This window comes from Aulostomus chinensis, chromosome 4, assembly GCF_037954235.1.
Source record: "Aulostomus chinensis isolate RoL2024-O1b breed Wild chromosome 4, RoL_Achi_v1.0, whole genome shotgun sequence".
Classification (NCBI taxonomy): Eukaryota; Metazoa; Chordata; class Actinopteri; order Syngnathiformes; family Aulostomidae; genus Aulostomus; species Aulostomus chinensis.
Window position 1 is genome coordinate 16,008,838 of NC_141323.1, and position 26,463 is coordinate 16,035,300.

At 40.2% G+C, this 26,463-nt stretch overlaps 1 protein-coding gene across 1 annotated transcript in view; it reads right to left on the reverse strand.

Annotated features, from left to right (window-relative positions):
* The window catches only part of exoc4 (exocyst complex component 4), a 119,358-nt gene that overhangs the window by 92,496 nt on the left and 399 nt on the right, over positions 1-26,463 (reverse strand). Inside the window, exons 2-9 of the mRNA XM_086202069.1 lie at positions 25,796-25,883; positions 24,380-24,569; positions 23,594-23,788; positions 20,307-20,500; positions 17,870-17,973; positions 15,460-15,554; positions 15,190-15,344; positions 9,052-9,232 (exon numbers count right to left, since the gene is read on the reverse strand). Of these exons, the coding sequence (XP_086058195.1) occupies positions 9,052-9,232; positions 15,190-15,344; positions 15,460-15,554; positions 17,870-17,973; positions 20,307-20,500; positions 23,594-23,788; positions 24,380-24,569; positions 25,796-25,875 (1,194 nt within the window). The 5' untranslated portion in view covers positions 25,876-25,883. The remainder of the gene's footprint in view (positions 1-9,051; positions 9,233-15,189; positions 15,345-15,459; positions 15,555-17,869; positions 17,974-20,306; positions 20,501-23,593; positions 23,789-24,379; positions 24,570-25,795; positions 25,884-26,463) is intronic.

Genomic DNA, 26,463 nt, shown 5'->3' on the forward strand with positions numbered 1-26,463 from the left:
TTCATTCAGTTCATGCTTTGGTCATACAGGGACCTTCATCAGCTTTTAAAATCATTAACTTCTCCCACAATCATAACTTTTAAGCTTGGCCTGCCTGTCCACCCGTCAACCTGCCTTTGTAGCGCATATCTCAGTTATAATGCCAACTCCCAAAGAGCCAAATTCCCACCAGTTTATGTTTCATTTGTGTGAAGCACACGGCAATACAAAGCTGAAATTAAAAAGGGACATGAGTCATCCTTCAGGGACTGAGACAGGACAGGGACTGCTGCTCATTGAAGCGGTAATAAAAAAAAAAAAACTTTTTTTTTTTTTATCTCTCAGGTTCTCTTGAGTCACTTAGCCGACTGAGGTGATACAAGAAATTAAATTTGATTGTATTGTTCAAGAATATTTTGCTGAATTACTCCTCAATGGCAATTAAAATGTCTGGCTCGGCAATAGATGTATATCTAGCAGATTAGCCGCGGACATCCCAAGCACTAGTTTTTAAATTTAGTAGATCATTAAAATGTAACACAATTTATGGAAACACTTTACCTAGAAAGCTAATCTTTACAACAAAACAAAACCCAAACTTTTAAATAGAGAATTAAAGGCCACTGGAATGACGGGCCGCTTTTGATGACTGTAGTAAAGATTTTTATCCTCCATTTCCCATCTGTCTGCATGATCCATGGTGAAATCCATCAATGTCTTATCATGCTTCATAAAATTGTTATCAACTTCTAACAATAGGACAAGCGCATTGAAAATCAGGCCAGACAGAAAAATTTAACTTCCTCTACTCTATCATTCTATCTGCACATTCCCTCTGTTGCTTTCATTGGCTCTCATTTTTCAAAATCTCTTCACAGCCTCATTTCTCATCTTTCTATTTTCTCTCCCTTGCTCCGTCTACCTCATCGTTCCTTTTTCTTTTTTTTTTTTGTCTCACACCCATCTTAATTTCTCGCTCTGTGTGAATACATATGTTCTAAAATAGCCTCACAGATATAATAGTTTCATAATTTAACAGGACCATTTAGTCCTGTGTGTGTCTAATTCAGAGGCGCAATGTGGGTCAGCCCAGAATGGGACAGGAGTAATGGCCGAACAGATGGAGATCCATCCCCACCATAATGATGTAATTAACGCTGCGGAGAGCAACCCCCCCACCCGCCAGGCACGGGAAAGCCGCCACATGATAACATCCACGTCAATTCAAGTGCACGAGGATGCACACATCAAAAGGTAATGTAAGAGCAGGTCTCTTCTGGAACGTGATAAATTAAAAAAAGAGGTAAATATACTTTAAAATAACAATAAAGGTGGATGAACACGGTTCTCCTGTACAAGCTCCAACTGGCAGAGCCTCCATTAGCCACTAGCCTAATACTGCAGCTAATCCTATCACTGTATTAATTACTAATGATGAGCTGATGGAGTGAAACCCCTCACTTGCTTACAAGCTGACTCCCAAATAGACTAAATGAAATGCCAGAGCTGGGCTTGATGAAGGGGCTCTGGCCCTACTTCAATTGCATTAGCCCCCGAGACAGAGTGAACTTTGGATGCAATTACCTGGACAACTATAGGATGGAGAGGAAGAAATATGGAGGACGAAGTGGATGAAAAGACGAAAGTGAGACAGAGGGAGATAATGGAAGAAGGAGAGGAGATGTGAGAAAGAGAAAGAGCAAAGGATTATGATGGAGGAAGGAATGCCGCAGAATGTTAAAGAGAGAAAGGGAATAAAAATCAGGAGGGATAGAAAGGAAGGAAGACAGGAGACCCAAGTCAAATAACTACGGCTTATTATTAGCTAATAGGTGGTTAGCATCGCAATTCAGCGATTCGGGGTTTCTTCGTATTTATTCTTCCCGTGAGAGTAAAATAAAATGCACAACGTTTTTATATTGAACAAATAAAATACCTGACATTTTCAGGATCTTGACGAATACCAACTCTAGGGTGTAGCATGGGTCGGGGCGGTTAAATTTTGGGGTGGATCCATTGAACCCAGAGAAAATTTGCATTGTGCGTCCGGTGGGTGCCCTCTAGTTTATGTTGGAGATAGTCAGAGACTTTAGTTTTAGACTTTGGACTTTGTTGTAGTTGAAGAAGAAGATAAAGAAGATTTCTCTTACAGCTTGATTGAATCACCTTTCATAAAGGGGATGCAGTTCAAAAAGTGATTTAACCCAAGAGTATGTTTCTGAAAAGGCCTGATTAAAAAAAAAAACAAAAAAAATTGAATAAATAAGAAAATGTAAGACTCCAATTTACGCGAGGGCAGACAATGTCATTAACCTATCTCCTCTCAGTAATCTTGGTGTTTGTGTAGTTCATATTTTAGGGGTGAAGAAACCAATTATCAAGAATCGTAGAACTATTTCAGATGCTGGAAACGCCATCTTTTTTTTTTGTCATGGAAGTATCTCAGAGCAGTTTCTTTTAATAAAAAGAAAATAAATGACTCCACAGTTCCAGCATGTAAAAAGTTGGGGTGGTGCAGTCAGTGGAAAAGGGTTCCAGTCAATTAGCTTGAACCTGGGATTTAGTACTCTTCCTGAATCCAGGAGGAATTGCGCAGGAAAATACTAATATGATTGTTTGCGGATGATTACAGATGTGTTGCCCATTTTTGAAGTTGCGTTTCATTATCACAGTTCGCAGGTAGCCTTAAATCTTAACAATTTCCTTATCCTTGCAGTTGGTTATTAGCGCTGTTTCTTCTACAGTTTCACACCTTCTGTTGCTTATTTTCAAACAGTTGGAAAAAAAAAAATCCCTGAAATTAAGAGGGCGTTAAAGTTTCGAAGGTAAGAGATTGTCATTGGAAGAATCTGGCATTCCACAAGCAGCCAAGAGCACAGAAAGGGGAACAATGAGGGTTCATTATTGAAATCAGCCGTTCTCACAGCAAATCCCTTGGCTAATGTCTTGTCACTAAACATATTGACATGATATCCCTTGCCACTGGTTTGAAGTCAAAACCCAAAGTGTCCTTGGTAAGAGATGTTTTTTGTATACATCCTGTATTGATTGTGTTCCAGAAACTTCAATAACCTTCACAAGTTCTGACAACACTACTCCCACAGCACTGAAGCACCACTAACCAGCGGGAGCTCCCACCTGGAGAGTTACCCATCTCGTCAATCTTTTGAAGGCTATCTTGTTGATGGAGAAAAAGGAGAATGTGCCTGTACAGTATGCGCACTGAAACTTTTAGTTTCCTTGTGTTCTTCCTTACATGCGAAAAAAGGAGTAAGTGCTTCGATCAAGACTATTTATGAATGTGCTTCTTTTTTTTTTTGATAGTGCAGACCTATGGAAAGGAAATTTTTTATTCGTCACCGTAGAGGTTAAAATCATTCCCTGAGCTCAACGCAGCCAGCTCTTTTCACTGTTGCCTTGTTCAGGGGTGCCGACAGGAGTATTAACTTTCTGACACATATGTCTTTGATGGTGAGGAAAGCAGAGATCATGGAGAGAAAAAAAAAATCACCAAGAAACGACAAGAAAGAACGTGGGAAAACCATGCTCAAAACCAGGACATTCTACCATCGAAGCTACTGTGCATCCTATCTGTTAAATGGAAGAGAATGACTGGGAAAATACTGGAAATCTCCATTGCTTCCATGCTTTATTCTTTTGTCTTTGGCAGTGAATTTGCAGTTTTAATTGTCGTCTGACCTGCTACGATGTCAGAAAACAGTGGCAGCTCTAGTTGTAGCTGTGTTTGCTAGTTCTGTCCATTACAACTATCTAAAAAGTTTTGTTTTTTTTCTGACTGTTTATATTTGATAGGACGTCTTGACATGTGCTATGCTGCTACTGTATGTTGCATCTTTGTGAACTCGGCATTCCCAAATCCATGCGGTTTTGTTTGCTTGATTGATTTGTATTTTATTGAGGCAGTACTGCTGTCAACTGAGGGCTTTGGACTATTCGAGGGGGAGCTCAGGTTACTAATTTGTCTTTGTTTTTTTGGAAATCACTGGAAGGTTCAAATCCATTTTTCCTCATTCTCAGTGCTCTCAGTGTTGCCGTCTACGCAGTGCAGACAGCGACTTGACCAGTGCGCCCACGCAATCGTCTGTAGGCTTCTGATTGTGTGATCAGTGCATGTCAACACTTTTCAACTGAAGATAATCATTCATTATTCATACATGCAGCTAAATACAATTGTGCTGGCTGCCCTAAAAAAAAAAAAAAAAAAAAAAACATTTCAAGACACAATCAGAGCAGGGGAAAAACTCCTAACTCCTCCTAACACACTGATAACTATAGTTATCAGTATGTTCGTACAAATATCTTTAGCGTAATGAGACCTTATATGTCAGAGCGTTCATACTTCTGTCATACTGCAGCACAAAAAATGTCAGCCTCTCGAAAAGGGATCAAACCACGCTTACCAAACGGTTCAGAAATGGTAATTATTTACTTTGAGTATGTGAAGCAAGTCTGTGACCGGAGGGTTGTCGGTTCAATCGCAAGGACAAGCAGGATAAATTTAGGTGGGAGGGAAGTGAGGTGAAAAAGCAGGGCTTGCCTTTCAGTCCTCAAGACCCTTAACCCCAGCTGCTGTTCTCAAATGGAATAAAAATTGTGATTTTTTTTTGTTTTTTTGTTTTAAATTAACACACAAAGAGACCAGTTTAATCTCGTGAAATTACAAGGTGTCCTTTAAATGTGACATGTGGACGACTTCTGTGCTAATTATGATCAAGTTTAAGGCCACCTATACATGACACAACGTTAGGGATCACAACATGGAGTGATGCATCGACTTAAGGAATCATGCGCAAAAACATAGACCCTCATTTGAATAAAGCCTCTGGTGATTTTTGATGTTGCAGACATAAAGGGGGTGGAGCTGAGGGAGAGGAGCTGGTAGTCTTCACTGCACTCCAGCAATATGTAAATATGACGGCGCTTTCAAGAACAGAGTAAATGTGACACATTGATTAAAATGTTGGACGAGAACAAGGTGGCGACGACTGCGCTTCATATCTAATTAAAAGAGATCATTGTCTTCTGGCTGCTCTCTGGCAGTTCAATTTGCCTCGTTTTCACTCGGTTGATGAGCTGAAGGAAGGCAGTGCATATTTTAGCAGCTTATGTATTTATATACTGCATGCAGAATTCACACAAACATCCAGCAACACACCCACCCACCCTTTTGTTTGGTTAATGGATGGCAATCAAATTATTCATTTATGAAAGAGATTTAGATGAAGTTATAGGGCTCTTGTCTGAATTGAAAAAAAAAAAAAAAAAAAAAAGGGAGGAGGCAGAAAAAACACACAAGGATGAGTTCGCTGATGGAAAGTTTCCTTCATTTCAAGTTCCAGAGAGTCAGCATCCATTCCTATTTTTGAATGCGAAGTTACAGAGAGGTAGTCACTCATTAAAAGTGTGAGCTGGTCTCTGGTCACACGCACACACACGCACACACACAGACAGCAGACAACACACATGGCAATGAGTCACTCAGCCAAGGATCCTTGCAGGGTTTGAGAATGAAGAGCTAATTGTCAAACCCATGCACCGCAAAACAGACGGCGGACAATATCAGAGGGTAATGGACATCCATAGCCAGGAACACTTGAACCTATATTATCTTAATGAAGAATGGATCGTGAACTATGATCTTATCGGACACGTTACCCAATTATCTGAGCATGTATATGACTTGCATGGCATAACTGGCACAGATGAAACACTGAAATTTAAATTCAATCATGATGTGAATAATCAATGAATATACAACTTACAGGGAGCCACTTTGGTACCAATACCACTGATGTCCATCCAGTCTTCTATGTTTCGAATCAATACATTCACACTAAAAGGCATCTAAGAACCATTACACGAATCTCAGCTTTTCTAAGCTTGTTTACCTATTCAAAGCCTCCCACATCTCACTTTTACAGTGATATATTGTATTTCTCTGCAAGCCTTAGAACAGGCTGAACTGTGTGTTTCCGCTGGCTCTCACATCTGTCTGTTAGTTTGTCATGTGGAAAGGTCAGCATGGTTTCTCCACCTCTCAATGCAAGGCTAAAAAAAAAGAAAAAAAAAAAAAGAAACACCTACCATGAGGTTTCTGTGCATGTCAACGACGAGAACTGTGATAAGTGCGAGATCCAAAAATGGTCAAAGAGTTTGTGCATCGCCGGGGTCTCACGAAAGTAGATGGATTTTATTCCACATACAACATCTTCGAGGTTAATGTTGTGACAGCCATGTTTACAGCTTTGCTGTGTTAGAAACAGTGACACCTTCTTCAGAACTTTGTATCCCATCACCTGCGTGGATATCCATGCATGACACAAACAAACTAAAAACTGGGAATAAAAACCTGCTAAATCACATCGCTTAAGGTCAGTAGAACCCAAGGGGTCCCATTAACCAGACACTTTGTAGATCCTACCAAGAAGCTAAGTTAAACTTAAGTGTTTTGACATACTTGTATGCACCATGGAGAAATTTTGCAGTGCTTGGCACTACAGAAAAGGCGTCCAGTAGTTTATGAATAATTGAAGAAAGAGCAGCCCAAAAGACATGACAGACTACAGGCTTGTATAGGTGATGTTCAGTCCAGCACAAAAGTTCTTTGCGTGATGTTATGTGTGCCAGCATTAATGTCACTTACTTCAATCAGTCTTTGCAATATTAGCATCCAAACTAGCCTCGACTGTGTCCACACTCTTCTCGTGCACGTGCACAGATCTGTGTCGCCAAATGTGGCTCGTGAAAATCTTATATTGTGCAGCAAGGGCTTTACATAAAGATAAAACAATATTTCTGTCTGACCAGCGGTGAGTAGGCTCCCGCACCTTTGTCGGTCTTAAGACGCGAGATAAGAACAAGCTCAGTATCCAATAAAATTTAACAGAAGCACTGAGAGAGCAGTAGGAATTTAATTTCTCTCATTGCTGATATGTGACTCTCAAGAGTGGGCTACACGAAGGGGGTGAAGGAGAGTGTGAGAGTAGTGAGAGAAAAAGAAAGCAAGATAATGAGATTAAGAAGGAAATTACAAGGACCACGAAGGGTATGCGTTAGGTATTGCAGAAATTGAGATACTGTATTACAGAGGCAGTAGGGACGACGCAGCAGAAGGAGGGAGCGAGGGAAATGGAAATCGGAGAAAAAAAAGACGAGCGAAAAAGCACGAGATGAAAGAAAGGGGCAAGAGGGAGGGTGGGATGGACGAGGGAGGGTGGGATAGATGGGGGGCTTTATAGTGATACAGTCGGTCAGGAAATAATAACACAAGTGAGTGAATAAGAAAACCTAATTTCATGTAATGAGTATTCTAATCAAGAAATTACATTATCTCAAATCGAGAGAAGGGAGAGAGGAGCCCCTGGCAACTGGGGGGCTGGCAGTGGTCGCATGCTGGGGAAGGGCGTCGTGCTTTGTGTGTAACTGCGCTAGTATAGCAGAGTTACTCGAGTACATGCTCATACACAGTCGCATACCAGAAAACACACCTTTAAAGTCCAACAATTATGGCTCAACTTGTGCAAACTGGAAAAATTTAAGATTATAAGAGGCAGAGATGCCGTACAGCATGAGTTAGAGATAAAACCGGCTTTAAGTTTAGCTTGGCAACGACAACAATCTCTTATTTGATTTGATTTCTCAGTTTTGTATTACAGGGAAAAAAAATACCTGTGTGTGTGTGTGTGTGTGTGTGTGTGTGTGTGTGTGTGTGTGTGTGTGTGTGTGTGTGTGTGTGTGTGTGTGTGTGTGTGTGCGCGTCTTTGGATGGTAGTATTCAAAAATAAACTGAAATACTCGTTTAATTGCTGATCTTGCTATCAATTACCATGGCAACAAGAAAAGATTTCATGACAACCCTCTCAAAAGCCTCTCCAAATTTTCAAGTAAAGAAAAAAATGACAAATAATTTCTTATTTCCGATTTATGAAGCTGTCCAGCTAATTCATGGATAGGAAAGAAAAGATGTTTAAAATCAAGGTAGATGCACCACTTCTTCTTTCAAAATCTCTCAAAAAGTTTGTTAAATGCATACATTGGAGCAAAGTGCTTCAGGAGAATCTCGATGAGAAACAGATTACAACTAGAAAGCACCCAGACAGCACACCACTACAATGACTTTTGGCCCCTGGCACTGTTTGGTGTTTTTTTTTTTTTTAAACCATAATCCTAAACATGACTTCCTTCCATAGATGGAGCATTGTCTGCCTGGGTATTACCACACACACACACACACACACACACACACACACACACACACACACACACACACACACACACACACACACACACACACACACACACACACACACACCAAGTGCTCTGACAGTAACTACTAGCACAGATTTCCCTGGGAGATTTACCATAGGTCAGTTCAACAGCTGCTTAGCCCCTCAGTAAAACGAACAAGAGTAGGGAGCAAGAACCGAGCATAAACACATGCCAATTAAGGAACGTGAAATTAATCCCAGCGATAAAGCTTCCGGACACTCTTTCTTTTCTTCTTCTTACTGACAGATTGAATGCCATCCATTACGTCTGCCATTTCCTTTACTCAGTAATTTACTGCGAGAAGAAGTCAATTGTATCTTCGTTTTAAGAAAGGTGCAAAATGAATCAAGGAGGGTAAATCTCAGTGGCAGTGGATGGATTTACAAGCCTGAGGGTATGCCAATGAGGAGAGACAACACAAACAACCTCAGAGTTCACCCTGAATTTGGCCCACTCCTTTCAGAGCAATGGATTGAAGGAGAGCACAATACCTTACCTTAAATTAGGTGTATAATCTAGAAATCTACTTAACTTAGTCTACTTGACAGAAAAAGGGTAAAAACTTTGGTTCAATCCGAGATGTTCAATTTCCACAGATTAACATTGATTGTTAAAGTCTGATTCCTAATTCATCTTTGAAATTGATAAGATCGTTTTGTTAGGAGCTCTGACACTTCGATTTACTTCGGCTGGTTGATGGAGAACCTCAGACTCTTTTATTGAAGCGCACCAAACCCGTATAAGTGGTCTCTATTTCCTGTAACAATGTAGCTCATATCTGACCTGGAGCACCGTCTGGATCTTGGCAGAGACGTCAGCCTGCTCGTACAGCTTGATCCCCTCCTCGTGAGCCCCGCCTGAGCACTGCACTGCGATCTGCTGCAGATGGGCCAACACCACACTGTGAGCTTGGGCCACGGCCTGAAACTTGTCAAACAAAAGCTCCAGCAGTTCCAATAGCAGCCTGAAGAGGGAGACAGAAAGCACAGAAAAAGTTGTTGGTGGTGGGGGGTGAGAAGCAAAAAAGGTTTTGAGAAGGGTTATGGAGAGAGAGGAGAGGGCAAGAGAACTACAGGAGTATTTAATGAAATCCAACAAGACAAATATGATTCAGTTGGCTTGCTTTCAACATAGAATAACTCAAAAGGCAACATGCATCTTCCAATTAATGAAGAAGATGAGAGACACAGCATGACATTCCCAGGATGATCTATTAGAAAAGATAATAACTACAGCAAAAAAGCGTTTGGCCTTGGATTTATATAAAAAGAAAGTCAGAGCGCCAACAGGGGATTCAGCTTCTATTTACATATTCGAGGGAAGTTGGTGAGAACGATGGTGTCAAGCCCATCAATAAGCATGTTGTTTTTTTCTTATTCTACCCAAGACTCAGATGAAAAATACTCAAAAACAACTGTACTGGTTGTTAACACACCTTCAGCCACGGAAGTGTGTTAATCAGTGAAATCACCTGTTGAATTATTTGGTTAGAAGGAAAACCTGCATACACATGGCCCTCCATGGCCCATGGTTCCCCACCCCTGCTTTATACACTTCTGTGCCAGCTTCCAACTATCCAAAGCTAGCGCAGACTGGGACACACTCTGCATGATTTTTCAGTAAAATCATATAATTGCCTGGTGTGCTTTCAGCTTAAGTAATAAAATCCAAACGATTAGTAGAGTTAAAGCAAACTTAAGAACAGATGAATCACATTACTAGCATTACTGAGTATCTTTTACATTGACTGAGGTAATTGTTCCCTGTATTCATTCATATCTTCCACTTTAGTAGCTTTTCACAACTATTCTACCTTCTACCATATTAACCAAACACCTGGGCGAGCCAGCCATGGAAGAGGGAGTGACCTGGCAGACCCGAACAAGAACGAACAGCTACTCTTTATTACCTCTAAATGGCTCTGGCTGGAGAAGAGAGCCAACTCCAAAACGAAAACTGACCTTCCACTTGATCTGAGCGCTACATTCTGGATTGGAAACTCACAGTCGCCTCATCTACTGCTAATGCTTTCATACAGACTTTGCTAGACCTGCTTTCTACACAAGGACAAAGCTTTCAAAGTAGAGAGGGAACACAGGTTAGATTAATTGAAGCTGTATGAGTACCTGGTGAACCCATGCCAGCGAGTGCCCACTTTATTTTAGTGGAGGTATGAGAGCTAATATAAATATAGTCAAACAGTTTGTTTAAATATGACTGGCATAAGCACTCTCTACGTCTTCTTCTCTCTCTCTTTCTGTGACAATTTAATTGAGTTAATATTTTTTGCTTGTCAAGTGCAGCCTATAATCTACAAATATTGTCAGTTTTATGTCTGCTTGCATTTCTAACAGTCTATAGAAATCCTGAACAGATCTTACCCAGTTAGCTTCAGATGTAACTGAATCTTGTCTTGTCAGCTTTTCTGCAAACTAAATTAGGAACTAGAAGGGCACTCTGTAGAGCGAGCATCTCCACCAAGGCCAATGTTAAACAGCTCTGCCTTCGAATTGAATAGTTTCTTGGCTTGTCAAACGTCCCACAAATTTGCATAGAAACCAGCCTATTGAATATTGCGTAACATGAATGACGAGCAATCCGAGAGCACGCATAGCCAAAGCGTCAAAGAAAATACGTTTTGGCAGGCAAAAATTTAAAAAAAGAATGATCATCCAAACAACTTCAAATTTTTCTTGTGTTACACTATGCTACAGTATGTGTTTTGTTTTCTGCCTGCCAGGGGACAACCAATGCAAATTAGCTTTTAGCAGCTAAATTACATTTAACTGTACTCTAGCCCTGTAAAAATAAACAATTCATTGATTTCTTTGACCCTACACGTCCTTGGGATACCAGCAATGCGCACACCAAGTTTGACTTCGATCGGGTGAACAGTTGTGGAATTAATAGACTAAGGGTCATGCAAATATAAATGAAGATATTGCTCACATTTATAGTCACAAGCATTTTTTTTTTGTTATTATGTTACGACTAAAGCTGCACGATTTTAATATAATTTGCAATAACAGAGGAAATGTTCATTTTTAACATCATCATCATTTTCGTTTCGAAATTAATTAAAATGTTTATGGGGTGGTTTCTGTTACGATTTGTACGAAGAGATGTTTTCTCATCTGTAGAATATGTGTAAGCGAGACATCTCTGCAGCGCCACAATATTTGATTCAAAATGTTTTTTTGACACAGAGTTTGACTTTAACAATTGCACCTTCCTTCAATTTGAAAAGTGTGGTATCCCAATTTGCTTCTTTTTTTTTTTTTTTTTTTTAATTTTAATAATTGTTATCCCGAAATTTAAAAAAGGACTCTCCCCTGGTCCTTTTCACCAAGATGGGTGACAATCATCCATAGTTTAGAGTAAACCTGATAACAGGAAGCACACAAACATACAAAAAAGACCCGTAACAGTCTTGCTTTCAGCAAATCAGAATAACAGTTCGAAGCAGAAAAGCTGCCCCAAAAATTAGCCATCCTCTATTATGCATAAAAAGCCCCTGAGTCAAACGTTAATGAATGACAAATCAATACAAATGACTGCCTGTTTAAATGTTGCAAGAAAAAAAAGCAAAGTTTTGGGAAGTTGCCAGGGTTTCCAGAGACGATAGAGGAACGATGTAGAGGCAAGATGGATGTTTCACTTGGGGGCATTTTGGTTGGCTGCATGTCTGTCAGTACACTGGCAGGAGCAGCAAGTAAATGTTATTAATGGTGAGTAAAGCAGGCACAAATCACTATGAGCTATAACTCGGTGAATGGAAGATGTTCATGAGACGAAGCACGAAGGGGGTGTTGAAATGCCAACGGGTGAGGGGACTGAGGCTGGGAAGAGAAAGGAATCGACAATCTTAAGATGCAGACGAAAACAAATAATTCATGATCGTGCATGCACTGTATGGATATATTCAGATTTGCTAAATTATGGCTCTGGCCTTGTCAACTTTTACAAAAGCACACCTCCCCATCTCACTTTATATACACACACACACACACACACACACACACACACACACACACACACACACACACACACACACACACCAAGGGACACACTCTTAAGTGTAGACAGCCCAGTCGTCCTCATTATCTCCCAGTGGTGGTCATCCTAATCTATATCGTCTGTTCTGTGGGCCTCACTTCTCATTTCCCCTCAGGATCGAAGCTGACACACAAGGCTGATGAACAGCCTGAGGAGACAGCGGGGGAGCACACACACACACACACACACACACACACGCACACGCGTGCACACACCCACACACACAGTATTTCTCTCTGTTTGTGTGTGTGTGTTTGGGAGTGTAATGACTGTCCACATCAGACTAATTTAGTTGTCAGTCGCCAATAATTACATTACGAAACACTCTACAAAGTTTTAATTGAACCTCTTTTTGAAAATCCAGGATTTTTCATAGCAAATTGGACTTCTCTTATTTAAAATATCATTTCTAATATTCATAGTCATTCAAGTGTTTCTTTACCTGAAAGCATCTGGCTTTCTCTTTGAAAACAAAAGAAAATAATAAAAATGCTTACGCAAGGAAAACAACAAGAGGCAGCACGGTGGTGCAGTGGTTTGCACTGTCGCCTCACAGCAAGGAGGTTCTGGGTTCGAGCCCTGGCTCCAGCACGGATCTTTCTGTGTGGAGTCTGCATGTTCTCCCTGTTCCTGCGTGGGTTCTCTCTGGTACTCCAGCTTCCTCCCACAGTCCAAAGACATCAAGAGGGGACGAGGCTGATTGATACTCTAAATTGACTGTAGGTGTGACTGTGAGAGTGAATGGTTGTCTGTCTCTATGTGTTGGGCCTGTGATGGACTGGCGACCTGTCCAGGGTGAACCCCGCCTCTCACCCGAAAGCTGCTGGGATAGGCTCCAGCCCCCCGCGATCCTTAACAGGAATAAGTGGAAGACAATGGATGGATGGAGGAATACAACGAGCTTGGCTCAATAGGAATTAATCTGAACTATTCCCAGATCAGTGTGTACAGATAACTTTTGGTGCAAGGAACCTGTGTGAAGCATCTTTTTCTGATTTGGGGAAAAGAGTTAAAATTGAAAACGCACTTCCGATGCGGGTGATCACAGTGAATGAGAATATGCCTTATATGCTGTAAAGTGCTTAAGTGTAGCCTAGTAGTGTGATGAGCTATAAAATATAGTGTGCAATAACAAGACCATTGTTCCCTACAAGTGCTACATTGGCTGGAGTTTCCATAGCAACAAGCTTTGACTTTAAATTGAAGTGAACATAGGCAGAACTAGGTGTGTATGCACCAAACCTTACAAGTCCTCACACAAATGCAATTCTGCGATCCGTGACACAAATGCACTGTTAAGCACACACACACACACACACACACACACACACACACACACACACACACACACACACACAGAGGCAAACTTAAAACTATCAGAGAGGAATAGCAGTGAAATGAGCTACATGGTGGCCTATTACATCGAGGTCAGAGGAGATTTAGCAGGCAACAGGAGAAGGAAGGCAGACGAGGCCAAAGAGAGAGTAGAGAACATCCCTGACAGAAAACAAGACGTTCCTCTTAAATGGTTCAGGATCAGTGGACTGAGACCTGTGCTTCTCTAGTCTGCTCACTGTATGTGCGTGCCTGCAGGAGCTGACGTGACTGCTTTTAAAATGCAGCAGTCCTCTACGGCAGGTGTGAAATTGTTTGTGTGTGTGCGTGTGTGTGTGTTTGTGTGTTTAAGCATGACTTGTCTGGGTTTAAAGCAGCAGAGTATCTGTTTTCATGGTCGGGATGACTGCAGTGTGAGTCTTTACTGTGTTTCATACCTGGTTGAGTGTCTGACTATGAACACCATGGGACTTTATTCAAACCATGTTGTCTGCTGCATTTACAGTCAGCTCTACATGTAGATATAAGAGCCACTGCATATACTGTAATATCAAAAATATGACTGGGTGCAACTCCACGCCATAATATTATTTGCTAACGGATGTACTGTGCTGGTGAGAATCTATGTTGATTTAATACTGATGTCTCTATATGACCTTCAAATGCAACCAAGACCTCTATATCTCTAAAAGTCATTTCCCTCCAAAAATCTACCTAACTACCAATCACCTAATGTTCAGTCATTACCAAAAGTCTTATGTTGCATATCACTTAACAGTAAAGTACGAAAACTAGAAATCACGCATCACTTCCGTATCCCTTTGTGATGGGTACCTGTCAGTGGACTTGACCTTTGACCACCAAAATATTTCAGGTGATTCCACTGATTAACACAGCTTCAGCCACAGGAGTGTTAATCAGTGGAATCACCTGTTTAAGTGTTTGGTTGGAAGGAAAACCTGCATACACACGGCCCTCCATGGTACATGGTTGCCCACCCCTGGCATAAACAGTGGTTGTGCACTCTGGTAAACACTACCACTGTTGACCAGAGGAGGAGCCAAAGTCAACACAAACTAAAAGTTATAGTAGCTGCCTTAAACCACAAACCTTTACAATAAGATGAAAGAAAGAGAGAGAGAGTGGTCATTCATAAGTACTGAAACTAGAGGATTTGTTGTGATTGGAAAATGTGGCTACACAGGAATAAGCAAGTGGGCTACACGACTTAAGAGTCTTCAGCATAAATACAATGCTGCAGGGATTATAAATGACAGCTTTGGACACATTCTGCTGTTTTAAAAACATCCCTGATGCTACTTGTTATTATGTGAGGTTCATCCAATCATTTTTAAATGATGGCTTTCATTCTCTCAGAGAATTGCACTCTCATCATCATGGCACTGATGATCACCGATACCCTCTCTTCAGTGGATTGTTTTCTACTCAGGAGGAAGCCGTGTTATGTTAACAGAACACCTTCCTCTCCTTTATTGTGCTTTTCTATTCCTCCCGGTCTCCTTACTGTACCTTGGCTGACTCTCCTGAGCCAGGTTCTCTCCCCTCTGGTAAGCATGGTCTGCGATCTGAGTGGTAGACCTCTTAACAATCTGTTTCAGCTCAGGTTCCAGTCGCTCCATTATGGCATTTATGGTCTCTGGGATTTTCTTCAGCTTGGCCAGGGCCTGACAATAAAAGCACAATACAAACATAATACTTGCGGTGAAGAAACAACAGTAGAGAATATGATATTTGACAGATAAACAATCAAAAGTGTGTCAAGTGAGTTCATGCATGCACCTTAATTAGAATGCCCATGAACTCGGCACTGTTCTCCTCTGGATCCACTTCCGTGAGGTCTGATTGGCTCAACTCACGCACATCTTGTTCCCGCGCTAATGGAAATATAAACACAGGTCAGAGAAATACTGTGACTCTACAAAATACTGATTGGCAAAAAAATGTAATTACTACACAAATACATAGAAAAAGGAAATGGATGTAACTCCATCGTGGTGTTTTGGTTTCTTATACACAAGTTTCCAAAAAATAATAGCTATATCCATTAAATATATAACAAAGATTTAACAGTTGCCTTTTTTTTTTTAATAACAACATATGAATCACAGCAGGAATGTTAAAATGATATCAACATAACTGTCTTTAAATGCATACATCTGCACCTATCTTGTTATTCTGCCCTTCTGCATTGGACTTAGCCGTATTAGCAGCTAAATTGAGAGTGGCTACACCGAGTAATGCTCTACTTCTCATTCGATGGGCCCAATTCCCCATCAAAGCACGTTAAGAGAGTTAATGTTTATGGCAAGTTAATGGACTTTGGGTGTATTTCCTCTTTTCTCCATTCCAATTGTACTTTGTGTAATAATTCTGACAATTAGCAGCTGCAAATGAGGCGCTCTAATGCTATTAGACAAAATGGTAAGTGAAGGCCGTTGATGGGAAGCCGGATGCAGTCGTGACCACTATCTGTTAGCATAAAGGTGTGTAGGTACTTATCGCTATTCTGTAGCTAATTGCTACAGGTCTCTTTGCATAATGTGGGCAACTATGGTGTTTTGCTGTTACATGCAGGCCTACAGGGAGGGAGAATGGTATGAATATATAATTTCTATTCGTGTGAATTTTTACATTTTTGCACATTTAAGGTCACGGTACACACACGCTAATGTGTGATGTGCTTAACTGAGAATACAAAAAGAGGTGGAGTAATTTATCACGCTACATGCATTTTATTCATGCATCTAACACACCCCAGCTGTGGATTTGCTCCTTTTTGTCTTGAATTAACTGTGTTTACATGTTGCCATGATGATGAATCAAGGTCTGCAATCCTTATACACCCCTGAAGTAATGATTATATAATTACGTTACATTTCCTTACAGCATTTTCAGACTATTTGTAGGTTACTTTTACTGTGATGCCTTTGTACTTTTGGTCATGAATGAGTTCAATACAACATACATAAAGCGGAAGTTTAGCCCGGTTGCCTCGTGATAAAAAGGGTGTGGAGTGGCCTCACTGCGCTCAACAAATTGTTTATTAGGAACATGTATGTGAAACAGGAAAACTCCCACATCTGCAACGCATATGAACATACTATTTGGACTATGGAATATGGTGTGCTTTTACACAAAGTTAATGACACACATTACTGGAAATGATGCTCACAATAGTACTCCACAGTGAGGTAAACCAAAGCCAAAGTAAATCACTTTCTTTCACAGGAAGAGAAGTAGTCGGCTATGAAGCATGTGCCAATAGAATATTATGTTTGTGGTTTTATCCAATAAATATGTTTCACCACAAATGTGAAAAGCATAGACAAACTTTGATGGAATTTTTTGAATTGGTTCTTCATTGCAGGGGGTTATTTTATACACTCTAATTCTTTCCTTCGACTTTTAGCAACAAAACCTGAGAGAATGTCATTCAAAACTGACCAGTGAGTCTAGATGTATTGCTGCTTGGCATCCGCAGAGCTGAAAACAGTGCTTCACTAACTTAGAATGCCAAGAGTGGGTGGTTGGGGAAAAAAAAGTGGCAGTTTTAATATAAAAATGCCAAGGGAACACCGACACCAAGTTATTGCAGGATTTACTTTATTCATTATCTTCTTGTTTGTGTTCCTCCTGCCTGAATAGAATCCAGTGCTGACTTAGAAACTGTACGCCCCCTTCAACCAAGTAAGAACTCCTGAATAGTTATAGTCGGCATTATCGGTCCCCGGTAAAAAGTTGCAAACCAGTTTGGGTGTAATGAATGTTTGTTCCCCTGCTGTGATGGCAGAGATGTGGGTTGCCTAACAGTGTCGATACGGGGGGGTGATTATGATGTTAGCAGGGAAGTATGTGATGATAGTTGAGGATGTTGTGGCATTCAGCAGAGGAGAAGTGTGGGTGTGAGCTTGTGTGTGTGTGTGTGTGTGTGTGTGTGTGCGTGCATACGCGCAATGAAGCATGGGTGGTGATTTTGTCTTCTGTAAAAGAGTTTGTTTCCTTGGGCATTAAGTTAGAACTCCTACTGTCTGCATGTTATGATATTACATTAAAACTCTGTAAAATTCCCAATTCAGTAACTTCCAACTGTATGCATTATACAATTCAAAAACATCATCAATGAGTTTTTTGGTTTGTATTTGTATTATTCCTTCTTTCTGTCATGTCAGATATGATCTAAGGACCGTACCACTGCAGGATCCAGGTGTGCTGAACTGTGATGAATCCAAAAGCTTGCGCGGGGTGGACAGGCTACTGACATCGAGCACAAGCATTGGCGATGTGTCTTTGGTGCTGTGAAGAGAGGATAATCAGTTTTATGAAATATGAGGATTTCTGAATACGATATTGTACATATATTTAAAGGATAAGCTCAGGTATTCCGGAAGGCAAACAGAAGTTGTTGTAAAACAAACACACCCTTTCACCTGCCTTCTCCAACAAAAATCAATCAACTGTTTAAACAACAATCCGTGCATCTCTAGGTGGAATTGGTCCTGCTTTCCAATGAGACATTTATCAAGCCTTAAGCTTGAGGTGGAGGCAATCCAGGACCCTTTAAGTTGGGCTGTATAAACACAGTGTGCCTGCTAAGTGAGTGGGGTGTATGGAGGCTGGTTTGTTGTTAAAGGCAACCCAATACAGGGAGGCCAGGACCTGTCACTGGCTGACCCTCAGTAATAAATCACTGTACCACCCTAACCCACCGCCACTATAATTACTGCACCCCACACATGAACACACACATACACACACACACACACACACACACACACACACACACACACACACACACACACACACACACACACAAGCATAAACAAGTGCAAACAACACTTAGCTTGAATGTCTTACACAGAACACAAAAGCAGTGTGTGTTCTAAGCCACTGTGCCACATTAGATCCAATGAATTAGAAGGCAACATCATGAAATCAAGAAACTAGCTCTCGAGTCACGGAGGCAAAACTAGAGAGGCTGAAAAGGCTGATTATCATTTGAAGCATCTTTGGTGTCACGCAAAAACTGTAGAACCCATAATTTGACTTTTCTGCCATTTAATGCCAGTAAAAAGAATTAAAAATTGTCTCCCTGTTTTGAGAAATTGGTTTGAGTCATGAAAAGAAGTAAATGATTGATGCTATTGATCGATATCGTTTATTGAGGAGAAAGAGGCAAGTCTATTCAGTTTCATGCAATAATATTTCATGTTCACTTACATGAAAAGTTCAACGGAAGAACTTTAAGCTACATTTGAATGTAAATCCTCACTTGCATTTGCTCTTTTACGATGTTGATAATAACGATAAATCACTACCTTTTATTGATATTTTATGTATTTATTTATTACTAAGGAAGCACGACAGGGGATTTTTTTTTTGCAGATATCCAATGTGCCGATATTCGTACAAATTAATCGGCCAGTATTTACCGTTGCTGATGCTGTTGTGATAAAAACAAGCATCGATGATATTCAACAGTTTGCACGTGCTGAAAAATGTGAACATTGTAAATTTAAAAATGTATTATTTTCTTGATTTCTAAAACATTAAGAGAAGCATGTAAATAATATATTTATATAATTTTTCATCTCATTATTTAATTATTATAAAGAACAGGTTATGATGATTTGTTCTATTTGTTATGTGCATAGTTAGAGAAGCAGGTCACTATTTAAGCACGGTGCAAGCTGGTGCTTGGTCAAGTGAGGAATTTAGAGCATTTTCAAGTAAAAACCTTTTTTTTTTTCTGTCTGTCTTTAGAACTTTAGAGTTAAAACAAAAGTTAAAGTAAAGCAACATGTTACCTAAGGTCTAATTGTTTTTAGCAGTAATTGGCTTGGTTTTCATACAGTAAATAATTGGCGAGTCGGACGCCGTTGTCTAGGCAATGGGAAAATTTATAACGAAGGCACAACTACACGGTTGAAACTTTTCAAAAGAAAATCCACATAACTGACAACTACATAATAGGGGCACAAAAAGACACCTCAGACCAAACAAACGAGCTAAAAGATTGATTTTTTTTTTTTTAAATGGTATATGATTTTCTCATCTTCACTTCTTCTGTTTCTCACAACCTTTTCACTTACACTTTTCAGTTTGCAACTGAAAACATTGCAGGGAGGAAAATCCTACATTTATGAAGTAATATACCATCCATAATTCCAGGCAAACTTTTTAATTTTCCTCATCAACCACAGAATCCATCCATCCATCCATTTTCTACCACTTATCCTGTTAAGGATCGCGGGGGGCTGGAGCCTATCCCAGCGGCTACGGGCGAGAGGCGGGGAACACCCTGGACAGGTCACCAGTCCATCACAGGGCCAACACATAGAGACAGACAACCATTCACACTCACAGTCACACCTACAGTCAATTTAGAGTATCAATCAGCCTCGTCCCCTCTTGATGTCTTTGGACTGTGGGAGGAAGCTGGAGTACCAGAGAGAACCCACACAGGAACAGGGAGAACATGCAGACTCCACACAGAAAGATCCCGTGCCAGGACTCGAACCTGGAACCTTCCTGCTGTGAGGCGACAGCGCAAACCACTGCACCACTGTGCCGCCTTAATCACAGAATCATTCAGTCTATGCAAACACAAAGAATGAGCATCTCCTCACCCTGGAAGTCGTGGAGCATTCTTGTCCTTGTTCTTGTGGCCCAGGCGACTCGTAGACTTGATATAGAGGTGACGGTGCAATTCGTCAATGAGCACCAGGTGGATGTTTAGCTTCTTGCTATGGAGCTCCAAGCGTAGATCACCAAGCCCTTCCACTTGCAGTAGGGGACCCTCCAAGGATTCGACAGCGGAAACCTGAGTATGACAACACGCCAGTTAATCACTTATGCTAACTGCACCTTGCAAGTTTAATGGAATCTGTTTGGACCACTTTAGCAGCTACACCCCCCTGCTAACTTTTCTTTGTTGTTAATAGATTTAAGCTGGGTAAGACAAAAATAGAAAATATTTGTAGGGACAGGTCAACAGGTTGAAGAGTAGTAATGTACAAAAAAAATAAATTATATATATATATATATATATATATATATATATATATATATATATATATATATATATATTTTTTTTTTTTTTTTTTTTTTTTCCCCTACACTAATTAGTTTTGCCCAATTGTACATGAAGATAATGTATAAAACTGAAGTTTTCTGAGATTTTAAACAGCTACTTTGGGGACACAAAAGTGATATTTCACCTACGATTTGGCTGATCGCATCATTCCCTGATGTTAAGACAGTTTCTTTACTTCCCTTTTTGACACAACAAACAGTAAACACACAAGCACAACAGTTAACTTGTGTTCCTTTTTAAATATTTTTAAATCTACATCCAATAATCTGCCAAAAACCATATGCCATCTCATCAAGGATTCATCTTATTTCTCTCAATCCAATCTTTCTCCCTCCTCCTTTACTCTTGTCTCAGTTTTAATGAGCGGAAGCATTTGTTGCATATTTGCAATTAATAAATCTTCACACCATTAAATAAAACATGCCCCTTTGCATATGTGTGAATGTGTAGTTTTGTGTGTATTTCAAGGTCATTAATAGCCAGGTGACAGTGCTGCGAATATAATTTGCATTGCATCAGACAGTCAGTGGGGGGGGGGGGCGTATTGGGCAAGAGGGGCAGGGGCAGGGGTCAAGTGTGTGTTGATGGAAATGAGAGACACATTAGTGAGAAGATGAGCGAATGCGCTGCATGGTTAAGAACCCTTTTGTTTAATGGAACGACATGGAACGCCTGCAAGGCATGTTCCATGAGTGTGTGTGTGTGTGTGTGTGTGTGTGTGTGTGTGTGTGTGTGCGCATGCGTGTGTGGATGTGCATGTGTGCTCCCCCACTTGCCTGCAAGGTTTTGCATGTTCCGTGTTTGTGTGTGTGTGTGTGTGTGTGTGTGTACGTGCACCTCTTGTGATTGGTCTGTGTATGATTATATGTGTGTGATTGTATGACTGTAAATCATTTACCGCTGATGTGTGTATGTGTGTGTTGGGAGGGTGGTATCTCATTACCAGTGGGCTGGGATGACAGAGGAAGGCTGGTTAACATGGTCTGTCAGTGTAATGAGGGATATAAAATCTGAAGAGGAGAGGAGAAGAGAAGAGAGCAGTGCAGAGGAGAAGAGAAGAGAGCAGAGGAGGGGAAAAGAGAAGAGAGCAGAGGAGAGGAAAAGAGGAGAGGAGAGGAAAAGAGCAGACGAGAGGAAAAGAGAGCAGAGGAGAGGAGAGGGAAAGAGCAGAGGAGAGGAGAGGAAAAGAGAGCAGAGGAGAGGAGAGGAAAAGAGCAGAGGAGAGGAGAGGAAAAGAAAGCAGAGGAGAGGAGAGCAAAGCAGAGGATTTTTTGGGAGAGAAACACAGTCTCGTTTTTAACCAACCCCATGGGGTTTAAGGCTGCCATTCAATAGCAGACAGAGAGCATAGTCTGAATTCTAATTGTCAACCCTTAGAGATAAGCCTCACATAAAAAACACTCACACACAAAATGTTGTAGGGAGTGAGAGACAGTGATGGCCAGAGAGACATAGAGAAGGAGCAGCTAGGAAGTTTATTAGTGGAGGAGAGACAGGCAGAAAGAACAGAAGGTGAAAACCAGGGGGATGCTAATCTGACAGATAAGTGCCATAATAAGTGACACCATGATGGAAATAAACACATCAGGGACTCTCTTAGAAGTGACACAGACAGCAAAGTGACACGGAGAGTGGTCCTGACAGTCGATGATGTATCAGCTGTACCTTTCGCACAATGTCCATAATCAACTTAACCCTGGAGGTTCTTCATTACCATCACCAAGACGGTAACACTCTTGTGGTAGCTGTTTGTCTGTGGGCAGAAATACACCAACCTTGGTGGAGGAGTGTCATACGGACCAAGGAAGACCTCACAGGGCAATTCTGTGTCTATATGTCAATATTAGTCAGAGATAACTAAATTACACGATATTGGATCAGTGCATAGACTTGCATATTTGCCGATGATCATCCTGCATTTGTACAGCTCCTGGTGTCAGAATAAGATGTAATAATATCACACCCACACAAGGATACCACAGTCACTTAACACACCAGTATCAGATCCCTCCTCAAGTTCAGGTGTCAGAAAGTAAAAAATGTAACTGGAGCACCATGAACAGAGAGTTTATGGACCAGATGGCGTCAAAATTTCTCTTCATCGCAAGCATAAGGCTTTTAATAAAGCCCTTCTAAGACAAAAAAAAAAAAACAACTTGTGAAAGGACAATGAAATATGAACAAACTAATATGTTCCTTAAGTGGGTCATTTTAGAATTGTGACTGTACTTCTGCTTAAAGACGAATTACTTAAAGTGGCCTTTCCCCTTCATTATTTCTTCATGAATACAATAAACGACACAAAAACAAAAGATAGGTAAACCCAAGCAACTCTCCTGACAAATGGAGGTATATGAAGTAAGTTGGGTTTTGGGTGAAACGACACTGCACTCATCGCATTTTAAATTGCTCGAACATGACGAAGCATCTGACAGATCTTGAATTATCCCTTTCAGAACACACTGAGGGGACCGAGCACAGTCAGAACCGAGTTCCGCTTCTATTCACCCTCACAGAGGATTTTTTTTCACGCTCTTTTGGGCACACAACCATCCCTCTTTTTTCCTCCCTTCTCTTTTAGATAACTCCAACTAATTATTACCAAAATGTGACAGAAGATGTGAGAATGAGTGAAGAAAACAGAGAGAGAGAGAGAGAGAGAGAGAGAAAGAGAGAGAGAGGGAAGAACAGGAAAGAAATAAACAGAGGGATCACATAGCCTGGTGGCTCAGTCCTCAAAAAGTCAGGTGATTTTATTTTAATTTGTCAAAATGAAACTGACATCTACAAAGGCACAGCTCAGCCCGTCACTCCACTCACCAGCATATCTGTCGCATGAAGGTAGTGTTTGCTTGCCATATAGGTCTCCAGCCGCTGAGGCACTTGCTTGATGCTTTCAATTTCATCCAGCAGCTGGAGGACATGTTTGTGTTCGATGCCTTCTATCCACAACTTCCTCAACTCGTCCCTTTTGCAGTGGAGCAGCATCTTACAAGACAGGAGATTCTCTTTCACCTGACAAACAAAGACAGTGTCAGTTAGTTCTTATTCCTGACATATTGCAAGAGAAATTCAAAGCTGAGGAACCATCCTTAAGATAAAAAGAACAGTTTACTGTTAAAACTTTACTTGTGTGCAGACAGAAAGTCTGTGGAATAACGAAAAAACAAAGTTTAGCTGTTGTGAAATGAAATACATCAAACAGGTGATTCTAAGCGTGACATCTGAAAGCAAGTAGCAGCAATGTCAAAAGTGTGGGATATTCAACCCTTTTGTCCCCTGTCACTGGGTTCAGAAGAGAATAGGGTACTTAGATATATCTCAAAAGAAATGATCAATTCAGATTATCAATATTTTAAAAAATTTTGACCAGCAGGCTCTAAACTCAGATGACAACCTTTACGTGGAACGATCTTCTCTTGGGTGATTCGTGTTAATTAAATCGGCTGAAACCGTAAAATCCTTTTAATAAAATGAACGGGATTGAAGTGGCTTGTTTTAACACAGGCTTTTCCTCCAGAATTTGATATCAATATGAAAAAATATGCCAGAAAAATTGTGACAGGTTTTCTTACGCTCCTGAACTACTGTATGTTGGACTTGTACCTGTTTGATCTTGTTGCGTGAGCTGGTGATGCGCTCGGTGATGCTCTGGTACGTCCTGATGGCGGTGGTGAGTTCAGCATAGTGCTGGACAATCAGTTCATCTAAGTCCCGGTCGCATCTCTCAAAGGCATCCTCCAGACGACCCTTCTCTGTCTCTCTGTCCTGTACATCGTCACTGCTGGACAGAGTCCTGGAGCGAGACAGAGAGTGGAAAAGACTCATGACAGTGAATAAAAAGATGAAATAAATATGCATACACCCTGGTAATAAAATAACAGCTAGAATTATGGGCAATGGACAAACTCGTCAGTTATACAGTATACAGTATAACAGGATGTTCATCGTTTGTTATCCACAATAAAGGCATATCAAAATATGTCAAGTTCAGGTCCATGAAGAAAACATCCAATCGTGACCACCAAAAATGAAGCATGCGTATAATTCAACAGCTGAGTTTGTCAGTTGCAACATTTAAATTCGACACATCTCAGCTATGAATGAAGAAAAAAGAAAGAATATAAATGTTGTGAATCGTTATTGTACAAAATAAGGTCCGCTTGAGTTTTGTTTTAGTCTGACTGATAAAAGCAGTTCAAAGAAAAATGTTAGGCCCGATCTTCTTTTTTTTAGTCGATTATTAAAATTAATGAATTATGAACATTCACAGAGCATGGATAACATCTTTAAAACATTTATGATTCAAACCAATTATCAGCAATTCATATCAATTGAAAGGAAATATTTTAAGGTTTTCGTGTTTCTGCTAACCAGGCCTATTATCAAAATTAAGAGATTTATAAAGTTGAATCAGGATTAACACATTTCGTGAGCGCCATGAGGAATGTAATATAAGGCCATTGCAGGGTTGTATGAAAGTGAATGATGAAACGAGTGGATCTTAAAAGCAAAAATGTAATGCTAAAAACTGACTTTTAACATTCAGCAGCTAAAAGATACTTATTTTATCCTCTAAATAGGAACAAAAATCACGTCTTTACCCTACGTTATTTACATCGGGATCTCCACTAAAGTCTATCGTCATCTTCTTTTACGTATTGTAACGGTGTATTTCCTCTCTCGACTCGCATTTTTACCAGAGGATAAAATATGGTGACACGTTAATTTGCTGATAACAATTAAGTGTTACTCATTAAATTACCTCCAGATTTAATTCATTGCAACGATACGAAGAGATTTAAATTCTCCGAAGGCGAAATGAAACATCATGTAAAACATACAGTCAGACGTGTGCGGCGCAGTTATTTTAAAGACAATTCAACATCAACACAGGAAGGATATTGCTAATAGCTTTAGCATAACAGCTAGCTGTCATTCAGACAAAAGAGTTATTTCCGAGAGCTCCCGGAAGTGTTAACCTTTACTGTTTTCTTATTTAAAGACTTTGACAAATCTTACCTTATGACAGAGATGAGAAGTCCAGAGGGGTCTTTGTTTTTGTTAACAGCACTCCTGTATTTCCCTGCATCAGCTGCCATTTTTCCAGCTGCAGCACCGTACCAGGAAGGCAGAGTCGCGTGGTTATGACTTGGAATTGTGGGAATTGTAGTTTAAATGTGAAAAGGAAGTCTGTCATCATTCCTGTTCATTTTATCTGTCAAAATACGCTGTATTTATTTACGTGGATAGAAATATTTATCCTATTCAGAACGTGAAAATTTCAGGGATTTTTTTGTTTTAAATGACATCTTATTCTTAATTATGATACCATACATTTCAGCATAATTTTTTACAAAATTTTATGGAAGCAATCTATTTCTTAAGATTATTAAATGTACCACATTTGAAGAAAATGTATTGACTGATCTCAAACAACAAAGAAATAATGGTAAACTATTCCATTACACACTTCCTTTTTGCTGAATTACATACCGATAATGCCATATTATGTCAGACATGATTATGACAACTAAGATTATATTTCAACCTGTCGGAATAAACACTTCTGTTTGTTTCATTGTAATCATGTGTTCATGTATTCTGTTTTTTTTTTTTAACCTATACCTATTGTGAATTGCAAAAACTCATAATAACAGTTACAACTTTGTTTAAGGATATCTATTTGA